The sequence below is a fragment of the Garra rufa genome, chromosome 19 (genome assembly GCF_049309525.1).
Source record: "Garra rufa chromosome 19, GarRuf1.0, whole genome shotgun sequence".
Taxonomy (NCBI): Eukaryota; Metazoa; Chordata; class Actinopteri; order Cypriniformes; family Cyprinidae; genus Garra; species Garra rufa.
Genome location: NC_133379.1, coordinates 22,241,283 through 22,253,755, shown reverse-complemented (window position 1 = coordinate 22,253,755; position 12,473 = coordinate 22,241,283). Strand labels below are relative to the sequence as shown.

The window sequence follows — 12,473 nt, the reverse complement described above, 5'->3', positions numbered from 1 at the left end:
CTGGGCACTGGGCGCATGTTTCGCTGTCGTCTCCTGTGCCACACAAAGCTGTCGCAATTAGCCACGAAGCTGTGTGCCTATTGTCATCTCTGCTGATATCAGCTGCTGATGTAAGCAAGGACACCGCCTCAGGTGACCCACACTGAAACAAAGGGCCATGCACAAGGGGGAAGGCCGTTGCTCATCAGCAGACTTATTGACGGACTTCTGCCTGAAACGTAATGGGCTTAGCAGGCTTCCAGAGGCCCTCTGATGATTGAGAGTTGGAGGACTGCTTGAAGATTATAATGCTCATTTTGGATCAGATCCCCCATATATTTTTTTCCTGTCCCTGGATAGTAGTAAATAACCAGGACAGCTCCCTTACGTCCCTCCTGCTTTCTCCGTGTGTCTCCTCCCTTCACAGCGAGAACATGCTCCAAACCATCTGCCTGATGGGAATCGCAGCATGCAGGGAGTGATGGAAACCCTCCACTTCCCTCTTAATGTCAAATAATAACCTGAAGATATTATTGCTCATTTTGATTGTGTTTTATTCGTAGGCTCATGCTTCATCTCAGGACTCTCTCCTTGAACTGTTCGCCCCGAGTACTCAGTGCCCACTTTTAGAGGTGCTTGACAGTTCATGTTTGATAATGTTTCAAATGTCTCCACCCAACGGCGCAGTGGCTCGAGACTTATACAAAGGCTTGCTGTGCAGCAGTAAGTGCGGCATTATTCAAGTCGTTTATTTTTCTGATAGTGGAAGCCCTTTTGAAGGACCTAATGTCAGCGGTATGCTGAGAAGTTTCTTTAGTGATTATGTTAAAGGCCTTGCTGTGCTTTTGTGCCAGATGAATGCCTTTAATGATGGAGAGAGTTTTTTTATTTTGAGGACTAAAGAGCAGTCTAACAGTAACACAGTGTGTTGATATAGGTCTTCTGATCGCCTAAAGGTTCTTTACCTACAGGCCTAACAGCAGAGATTGCAAGTAAAGTGTGCTCGCTGCTCTCTCTAGTTCTTGGCTACATGAACTTAGTTTTCACAAACCTCCTCAAATACATTTAGCAAATTTCAAAATTCCAAAATGGTCTTTTCTTTAAATTCATCAATTGGAATTTGTACACTAATGTAGGGCCCTGTATTATATGTGATGCGGGAAATGCAGACAGAATCGCAGAATTTAGTCATAAAAATGGAATTTGCTTTGGATTGTCATGGAATTTGCTAAATTTTGGATGAATAAATCAAAAGTAGGTCAGCACAGTTAAATCAAAATGCGTTATGGACTAGTATCTGTGACTATTTAAAAATACTATTCGTCTACTACACACATACTGAATTAATTTTAATAAAGTAAATTAATTAGACATGTTTTGATTAAAAATTTAATGAAACTATTAAAATTGAATCCAGAAAATTAATGGAAAACATGGAATTTTGTAAAAATAAAACTGAATATGAGGAAAAAAGGCCTTTCATAGGGACTTAAAAATTACATTTTTATTATACTTTTAATAAATTGCTGTTAAATTGTGTACATTTTATATAAATTAATTAGCTTGTTTTTTTAACCATTAAAACAGTCTAGAAAATATTTAATAAAAATTTTTATCAATTAGGATTTTCTATATTAATTTAGGATTTTTGACTGAAATGAGATGTAAATAAATAATTATGATAATGATGATTATAAAAAAATATATATATAATTTTAATGGGGTTTCCGTAGAGTGCCGTAAGTTTAATAATTGAGTATTTTAAAGTTTTTTATCTCAATATTATTTTATATTTTAAATGTAATAAATGTAATGTCATATTTTGTTAACCTGTAGATAATTTTTGCAATTTTATTTTCATTTATGTTTATAATATGATTTTATATTTAAAAATGATGATAATATTAATAATTACTGTTATCATTATTAATAGCAGTTTTTTTTTAAGTGGTGGTCAATATTAATATTTCATTTCATTTTAATAGTTTTTCAGATTTCATTTTACATTTTACTTTAGTTGGCATTAATTTCAGCAGTTGTTTAGATGATCTAAATGATAATGTCTTATAAACTAATAATAATTAACTTATAATCACACATTAAAATGAGCCTTTTATCCTTTGAGAAGCGTTTCCTTTGATTCTGATTTGCAGTCTCCACAGTTTTTATTTGAAGAAAGTCAGCAGATAAAAATGCTTGCAATGACAGGTCATCCCAGCCTCCTTAAGAATAACATTCAGTAAATCTTTATCACTCCATGAGCACATTTTACTTAAAATAATAGAATTTTCCACTTCATGGAACATTGTGTAAATCTAGTCTGAGTTAGCAACAGAAACCAAGGGGGATGGATCTTAGCAACGGGTCAGTTCTGGTTCACAACCCACACCTGCGATGGTATAGATCTCATATTGTAACCCAAAGGTCCCAGGTTCAAACACTGAAAAGGCCAAACTATAAAGGCCAGGTTACTTCAGGGTGCCTACCCCAGTCAGAAGTGCACTGCAAGTCGCATTGGATAAAAATAGATTTCTAAATGGCAAACAAGTCAAATCTAAAATGTTCATCCAACATTCATACAGTAATTCGTTACTGCTAAGTGACACACTCATGTTTTAATCCAAGAAGCTCTCTAACCAAAAGCAACCAGTGCTCTTGATCTCCATCTTGTGATCCTCGTTCATCTACCTTTGCTAAGGAATTGCTTGGTATTCTACGCACCATCAGCACCACTTCTTTCCGTCAATCTGATAAATATTGACGAATACTCTACTGAAGCTGAATCATCAAAGCCAACACCTGGATTAGGACTAGATCCTATCTAATCGAGCCAAGAAACGCCAAGTTGTGCTTTAAGGGCAAAGTTTGTGTTGCCCTAACAGTGATTGACATGTCTAATGTTTCTTCCCATAATGAGCACTTCTGCATCACGGCTCTCCTGGTGTGTTTGAAGCGCTTTCTGCCCTAAGGTAATGCACCAGGATAAGGGTTCACATTCCTCATGTTATGCTTTCACTTCCATATTTCAGTCGAGGCATTTCATCAGCTCAAAGCAGAAAGGCAGTCTGCATTCCTCTGTTATATCAGAGGAATCACCTGGAGCGGTAATGCAGGTTTACGCTGAGTGATCAACATTTCAAAAAGTCAGAGGCCGTCTGGTGAGATTTAATGACTAATTACGTACAATGGTTGCATTCAGTTGGCATTCATATACAATTTTAACATCATATTCATATTCTTTGATTTGGCTTCAAAGTCAGTCCATGTGATTTTGACTCAATAGCTGGGTTCGTAAGAAAGGCAAGCATATGAAAAGGTAATTTTATGTAGTTATTATTTATTGCGAGTCCTGTGGTCCCACTGTATTGATCGAGAGTGCAGCAGTGATTGTCAGCACCATTTGAAAATGATCTACATTTACAAAGCGGCACACCCCAGTGATTCAAGCATGACCTGTTGCAAAGAGCTGAAATCAGATCCCACCACAGAATCATATTCCCCTTCCTCAATGCCAGAAATTATCTTGTAATAGAGCTTCATAATCAGTTAAGCTAACAGGCTAAGATGTAAACTGAAAACACAAAAGAAAGTGGAATTTGAATAATATGACCAATTTTAGCTTTTGTAATATAATGTGATGTGAGATTTTTAAACGCGTTACAGGAATAGTTCAGCTAAAGTTAAAATTCGGTTGTCATTTTTCAGTTATTGATTAGAAATGGTATAGATTTTTAACACAATAAAATGTAATTGAGGGGAAAATATGGTAATTTAATAAGGGAAATAACGTTCTTCTGTGGACTACCTGATCTCATGAGGAGGCAAAGTCTTCAGGTTTCTTTGTTTTGTTTTGTATTAATCAAATGTAAATGCATGCCCCAGTCACATTTTCTTTGTTAAACAAACATTACTTATACTATAAAAAAAAAAAAAGAAAAATTGATTTTATATTTTACAATAACAGTGTAATCAATGTTCTATTTATTACAGTGTGAATCTCATTAAGTTAGTGTTTTTAAAGGAGTAGTTCACTTTCAGAACAAAAATTTACAGATACTCACCCCCTTGTCATCCAAGATGTTCATGCCTTTCTTTCTTCACTTATAAGGAAATTAGGTTTTTTAAAACATTTCAGGATTTCTCTCCATATAATGGACTTCTATGGTTTCCCCTCAAGTTTGAACTTCCAAAATGCAGCTTCAAAGGGCTCTAAACGATCACAGCCGAAGAAAAAAGGGTCTTATCTAGCAAAATGATGGGTTATTTTCTAAAAATAACCTAAAAAGTAAATCTAAAAAGTATATAAGTTGTAAATGTTTTTAGAAAATAACAGATCTTTTGCTAGGTAAGACCCTTCTTCCTCAGCTGGGATCATTTAGAGCCCTTAAAACTGCATTTTGGAAATTCAAACTCAGGGGCACCATAGAAGTCCATTATATGGAGAGAAATCCTGAAATGTTTTCCTCAAAAAACAGCATTTCTTTACGACTGAAGAAAGAAAGACATGAACATCTTGGATGACAAGGGGGTGAGTACATTATCTGTAAGTTCTTGTTCTGAAAGTGAACTACTCCTTTAAGCATTTTACATTTATTCCGAAATAATAACTCAAAGTAGTAACAATTTAAACAATATACTGTATTTTATTTATTTATTTGTCTTACATTCAGCTATTTTTTTAATAGTTAACTTTGAACTATTTTTGAACATTTTGGATCATCAAAGCTTGGTAAATAATAAGATTTACTTTAAATTTCAACAAGCTGATTACTTACTAAAAACTCCCAGGGGTCATGTTTTCATGCCATTTTAAGTCTTATTTTGGCATAAAAGAGTGTGAGTTGTATGGCTGGGTGATACGGCAAAAAATTTAAATCTAATCTATTTTATTCTCAAATATATGCTATTTTTAACTCGTCAACTTGAAAATGTAAGTACAACATGATTCAAGTAACTTTTTCTTCATTAACCCTCTAATTAAAGAAAATTCTATTTCAAGTGCACCACACATAAAGTTGTCAACATGATGTAAATGTTAAATCAGTTGTTAAATGTCTTTGCAAAAAAGATGTATGAACTACAACTACTTCTCGTACAAACTTGTCTTATACATATTATATGTTAAGAAATAATACAAGGAAAATGCTTTTAAAAAATCTCAAATGTCAAGTTAATTCAAATTCAAAATGACTTAAGGTATAACACCAGTATACTATTAATACCTATAAATGTTCTCTAAAAACAATGAACAGCAGCTTTCAGTCTGTCACCGTGATGCAAACATGAAATATCAGACAAATAGTAATAGTTCTTTACAGGTTTTTTATTCGCTGCTTTTCCATAGTTTTTTCTATGTAAATATGGACGAGTTTGACTGTTACACTCTTGCAGCATCTCATGCATGAAACGGCATTCTAAAAACGCAAAAAACTAGCATCTTGTTGCATTTTTTTCCTATTCCACTGCTCACACCGCATCTTCGTCAACACAAAAGCGCATTCTGTGTGAACGCGCATAAGGCACAGGTATACACACGCATCTCGTTTTGAGCGCATCACACGTGAGCTGTTAATCACATGTGCTGACATACGGTTGGATCATTCTTTTCTCTTTTCTGTTATCATTGGCATATTGCAGAATTATCTAATTCTAACGTTTGATTTTATTTCTATTCAAAATCTTGATTCCTTGATTTCTGAAAAAAAGTAAAATTGTGGCAAAACATTAAATTCAAATTAATCAATAAAATAAAAAAAATCGCCCAGCCATAGTGAGTTGTTTACTTACTTTTTTAAATTAGTCTTCCAATTAACGCCATTATATTGTTCATTCAGACTGATTTGCGAGCGTGAAACACGCTCCATTTATTCCCCCATTTATTCTCAATTACCCCCCCACCAAACTCACTGCGTGTTTTAAAACATCATAAAACTCAATGGGCTCAGGGGAGGCGAGAGAGACGCAGACTGCTGCTGTAAATTTACGTAGTAAATTTAGTTCGACAATGTTTCTTTAGTAAAATTATACCATTTCTAATCAGACTCTGAATAGAGTATACATCTCAGTCTCAGCTATTGAAATGGCTTTGTTGAGGAAGGTGAATTAGAACCTGTGGAATTGTTTGTACCAAAGTATTTTGACATCCCTAGTCTTAGCTGTGTGTGATGATGCCCTGTTTGTTTTAATGTGCAAAGCATTTGATTTTGTCATTCTCTTGTGAGCTTGTTTGAAAGTGTTGGTCATTGTTGTAATTGTGTGTAAATGCTTGCTTATCAGTTCCATTTGTTTTTTTCCCCCATTTCTCCTTTTTATGCATGCTGTTCCTCCTGTTTCCCTCCTCCTTCCTCCACACCGCACCTCCTCTCCTCGTGTGCTCAGACGCTGCGCCCAGCACTGAAGCCGCAGCTCACGGTTGGTACCTCTCCCTCCTTCTTCTGCCAGCACAGCATGGCATTCTCTGCATGCCAGCTGAGTACAGTACGGCACGTAACGGCGACATGCACGGGATGCGGGAATGCAACGAATGTGGATTTTGCTGTATATGTCTGTCTGTCTGTCTGTCTGTCCGCCCGTATGTCACATCCTTTATTCCATTCACCCGCCAAGACCCACCTGTTCGCCACGGCGCTCCTCTGGGAGTTTTAATCAGAGCGTTCGCCGTGTAATTCCAGGCCACGTCTCACAGCCATCCCTCCTGCATGAGCCCTTCTCGAGTCCTTGTTGCCATTTTTGACTTCTCACCTTTCCGAGTCCTCGCACAGCTCCCGACAGACACTCGTAATCCACCCGCAATCATTTTTCATGAATTTAAATGACGTCCAAATGGCTGTTTTTGATTTCTGAGAAATGAACGGAGAGCCTTTTCTCTACATGACGCAGATGGCATTGCACTCCACCTTGGTGCGCCAGCTCCGCGCGCAAATCACAGAACGGGGACCATTTGCATAGCTCACGGGCTTTATTGTGTTTTACAATATACCACGAAAGCGCTTTCTCAATTCATTAAGCCCTTTATCCTCACTCTCAGTTTGCAGTGGCAGATGCTTGTGTAAATGTGTTAGATTTCGTATAAAGGCTTTTCGTGATACTGTGTAATTATGTCACCTGTGCCTCGTGAAACACCCTCTAACGATTTAATTAGCCATCGTGTTGTGACTCGCGCCGGATCGCACCTCAAAATCGACACTTCTCTGCACCCCCTGGCCACCTCGCGAACCCGATCGAGTCGAGGCTTTGTCGTTTGTTTACATATATCTGCAACTTTCCTTATGGAAAAGGTTAAACCGAATACAAGCGCTAGAAAATCTAAAGGTTAGGGCTATTCTTTTGCATGTGCATAATTTGGACCGTGCCTACAGAACGTGGTCAGGCTTGACTGTGTAGCAGAGCAATAATTGAGCTTTTGTACAGTTCACTGCATTTCTAAATACCATGTCACAAGGCCAATGTTAACCTTGTACAGTTATATCAGCCTGGCAGTGATGTATAACTGAATCACTGTACACGTTCCAATAATCCAAAGCGGTTTTGGATCCTGCAAAAGGTTTTCGGTCATGGTGAGAGAGAACACAAGGTGAACCCAGGGGGCTTTGTCTCATGAAACAAATTGGTTTTAAATGTAGTGCTTCTTATCTTTGTGTTCTCTAGATGTGACATGGAGCTTTTTCGGTCTGGCTTTTATGTTGTTGCGGGTTAGTCATCTCGACGCTTCCTCTTCTCTCTCTCATTATCGAAATGGACAGGAAATGCCTTGTTTGTAAAATGTCAAGCATGCTTCTCTATTCTTTAATCCGACTGTGGAATTGGTGTCTTGACCTGTTGCGAATATGTGTTTTTGCTAATGTTAAGATGCTTGTTTGTGTTGGAAACAGCCTTCCGCACCCCGTGGTATAAGAGGAGCGGAACGCAGGAGAATTAAGTCGCATTGTTTCCGGAATAAAGACATCTCGTCTAGCGTAGCGCAGAGAGCAGCTCATGATGGCAGAGCAAAAGCGTCTGTGTTCCTCCTCAGAAGATCCTCTCATTTGCATCTTGTCACACCTTGTGTGTTTTATGTGGTTCGCTTTTGTAGCGGATGCACATACTCTGTTTACCATCTTATTTTCCTGGGTGTGCTACTCTCACTGTTCAGGAGATTTCTCTTCTCTCTGATAACAGTCTTTTTTACCCTCTCTGGTGTAGCCTAGCAACAAGCTGTTCAAGCAATAAGTGGGGTTTTCAGCAGAGGTTGAGGTAGGAGGCTGACATAGTGGGCAAGATTCCTTGCTAGAACAGAAAGCTACAGCAATGCCACAGAAAACAGTCTTATTTGTGTATTTTTATTGTCTCTGACTCTTTTGGTCTGCATACTCTATTGCAAAACAATCAGTGGAACTTTGGCTTTGCAAAATATGCAGATTTTATAATGGATTGTGAAGTTAAAGACAACATATCCAGTAGTTTGGTTGATATCAGTTATTTACTTTCGAAATAACTTTTGATAGTCTTATTGTGTACAAGTTAGCAATATCAAATAGGTTTGGGGTAACATTTTTCAAGCCAATTGCCTGAACTATAAAGTTATAAACTTCCAGCTATGATACTATTGTTGAATACTATTATTAGGGAAAATTCTGGGCAGAAACCGAAAATTCTGGATGCACTTGAACAAAAATAGAAACCGAAAATGCATTGTAATATTTATTTTATTAAAAAAAACGTTAATAATCCAGCTATGATATTATTGTTGAATATTATTATTAGGGATTCACCAAAATAAAATCTAAATTCTGGGCAGAAACTGAAAATTCTGGATGCAAAAACCAAAACCAAAATTGAAAACCGAAAATGCTTTGTAATAATTATTTATTTTATTAAATAATAGTAAGTAATTTTGTAACTCAATAATTTAACTTTTTACTTAATATTAAAATTAAATATCAGTATATTATTTTTATTCAGTTATATGCAGCAGAATCATATATAACATATAATAGATATAATATTTATATATTTTTATCTATTTACCCAAATAATGTATATTTATGAATGACCCCTCAACAATATTAACCATTAATATCACAGCAGGATTTTTTGCAATGCAATCAAATATGACTGATAGCATCAACTTTTCATTGAAATAAGTTATTATTATTATTATTATTATTATTATTATTATTAATCAATTAAATAATGTAGTAATTTATTAACAACAAATATATTTAATATTTTTTTCTAAACTATTTATTTATTTATTTGTGCATGTATTTATTATTGTAACTGACCATATTTATTTTTATTTTAAACAATGTTATTAACTATTATTTTGTTCTGTTTTGTCTTTTTATTTTCACATGCAAAAGTTAAATGTAAAACAATTAATAATAATACTTATTAATAATATTACAAATTTATTATTGATATTATTATTTTAGTTGTTGTCGTTAATAATTTAAAATAATAATGTAGTAATTTAAATATCAAATATTTATTCTAAACTATTTATTTATTTATGCATGACCCCTCAATAATATTAAACAATATATCACAGCTGGATTTTTTTGCAAGGCAATCAAATACAATTGATAGCATCAACATTACTTCCCTTTGAAATACGTTGTTGTTGTTATTATTATTATTATTATTAATCAATTAATTTCATAATGTTGTTATTTATTAAAAACAAATATTTATTTATAAATATTTATTCAATACTATTTATTTATTCACCTAAATTAAAATTTTGGGCAGAAATCGAAAATTATGGATGCACTTGGCCCAAAACCATAACCAAAATGGCTTTGTAATAATTATTTATTATTTTATTAAACAATATAAAATATTTTATTTAAAGAGTTTTTAATTCAACTCAATCATTTTTATAATACTGAATTTAAAAAACACTAAATATTTAAATATTCATTTAAATTATTTATTTATTCATGCATGACTCCTTAATAATATTAACCAATAATATCATAGCTGTATTTTTTTTGCAATGCAATGAAATACGATTAATAGCACCATTATTCACCATTGAAATAAGTATTATTAAGTATGAATAAGTATTATTATTAATTAATTAATTTTATAATGCAGTAATTTATTACCAACAAATGTATTCTAAACTTTTTATTTATTTGTGCACAAATGTATTTATTGATGTAACTGACCATATGTATTTTATTTCAAACATAATATTATTAACTATTATTTTATTCAGGTTTGTCTTTTTATTCTCACATGCAGAAGTAAAAAGTAATAATAATAATAATAATAATAATAATACTTACTAAAATATTATTAATATTATTATTTTGTTGTTGATTTGCAATTAATCAATTAATTAAAAAGTAATTAACTAACAAAAAGTATTTAAAATATTTATTCTAAACTATTATTAATTAATTCATTCATGCAAACCAGCCAAAATATGACCCCTCAATAATATTACAACTTTTTTTTTACAGTGCAATCAAATATGATTGATAACACCAACATTATTTCCCACTGAAATAAGTTTTCTCGAGAAATGTCATGATATGGAAATTAAATGTGTTATGACAGCCATTTGATGTCGTCTTCAACGGGACGTGTAGCGCGGTCGCGTGACTGAATATGAATTGCACTACAGACCTGAAGAAACATGGTTGGCAGGGTCAGATAGATCAAATTCTTATCAGCGTGTCAGCAACCCTGTCAAACTCTTACTGTATCATCACACACTGGCACCCTTGGTATTAATCACACCTCACTTCACCTGACCCATTGCGTGTATGGTCACGCTCTTTTCTGCCTGACGCTCCTCGAGCTGATTTATTGCCATCATGTCACTGTTTTCAAAGCAATATATGTAGATCTTGTATATTTCTTTCTTTATTTATTTTCTCAGGATCTGCATTGAATTCAGATAGCGAGAAGCCCATTCAGCAGGCCCTCCATTTGGCTCTCTCTTTCTCTTCTTTCTGTATATCGCTCCATCCAGGCATAGTCCTCATTCCTGTTCATTTCCAAAGAAGATGATTGAACACACTTCACTTATTCTTGTCATTTCATCATCCTTTGTTCAGTGTGGCACCACACAACATGTTTAAGGCTGGGCTCGGTAAACATGACGCCGGCGTCTTTTGATGATGTGCTTTAAGTAACAATGCGGCAAAGAGCCTGTAAGAAACCAGGTGTAAAATAAGCGCTTTGTTTGCCCGTGATTGCGACAAATGGAAAATCACTCCACTCTGGCCAACCGGTTTGGAGGACTATTTGCTCGCAATTATAAAAGTAAAACTTTTCAATCCTCGTTCTCAATACGACCGAGTCTGCCTTTTCATAAAGGAGCGGGTCTTTTCAGTAGGGATGTAATAATGGCTTTCATTTTTCTCGTTGCTGTGGCCACACCTCTGTCACACTTTTCATAATGGCAGAAATGAATTAAATCTACATTTTTTTGTCCTATGAATGCTAAAGAGAATGTCTTTTGTGAAACAAAGCCTCTAAAATAAATAGCAGGCTTTAGAAAAGGATGAATGAAAATCTGTGAGTGTCACACATGGTGCCAAAATTAAGCAAGGGCTTATTTAAGCCTATCTCTCCCTCGCTCTCTCACCGCTAAATCTAAGCCGCTGTTTGACATGAACTTAGCCACCTCTGATGTGAAGCTGTTTTATATGCCAATGTTAACTGCCTCTCCCTCATCCTCTCAAAGCAGTCGCCATGACGATTCCCCTGCCCGTTGTGGCATAGTAAAGCCTGTGTTACTTAACGTCTTGTTTTCAAACACTCTGATCTGAATTCCTTTCATGCATAGGAAAAGACAGCACACAAGAAAAGGTTTGAATCTGAGAGGGTGTACATGGAAATGAGAATATGCATCTACTGATTGCCTTTGGAAATAATTCTCCTTAGTTCTTGATTGGGACGAGAGCTTTTCCGAGAGCACTGATGTTGCTGATGAACGCGCTGGAACTTTGTATTACTCCGCTCGTTTCATTCGGAGATGCTGAGCAACATGTGGCGGTTCATCCTGCTTATGCTTTTTTTTTTTTTTTTGGACTATTATACTTTTTCATTTGGCAGAGCAAAAATAGACTGGAAACTATTGTCTAAAATGCAATAAAATACAAAAAAAAAAAATCCTAAAATGGAAAATACTGTCTTCATGTTTTCAACTTGTATGACTTTCTTTTCTTTGTGGAACACAAAAAAGCAGGGTTTGTTTCCCATACAGTGGAAATTTAGTGTTGTTTTGGACCTCATTGGCTTTAACTGTATGCACAAAAACAGTTGAAACATTTTTTAAATCTTTTTTAGATCTTTTTATGTTCCACAGAAGACAGAAAGTTGTATATGTTTGGAAAGAAATTATATAATTTATTAAGTTCTTAAAAGTTTAGTTCACGCAAAAATTAAAATTCTGTCATTAATTACTCACCCTCATGTCGTTCCAAACCCTTAAGACCTTAAGAAAATCAAGATATTTTTTAATAAAATTCGATAGCTTTCTGACATTGTATAGACAG

The 12,473-nt window shown here is 34.8% G+C and overlaps 1 protein-coding gene across 1 annotated transcript in view; it reads left to right on the top strand.

Annotated features, from left to right (window-relative positions):
• Window positions 1-12,473, top strand: part of cadm1a (cell adhesion molecule 1a) — a 121,993-nt gene that overhangs the window by 89,481 nt on the left and 20,039 nt on the right. Inside the window, exon 10 of the mRNA XM_073823984.1 lies at window positions 6,358-6,390. Within this exon, the coding sequence (XP_073680085.1) occupies window positions 6,358-6,390 (33 nt within the window). The remainder of the gene's footprint in view (window positions 1-6,357; window positions 6,391-12,473) is intronic.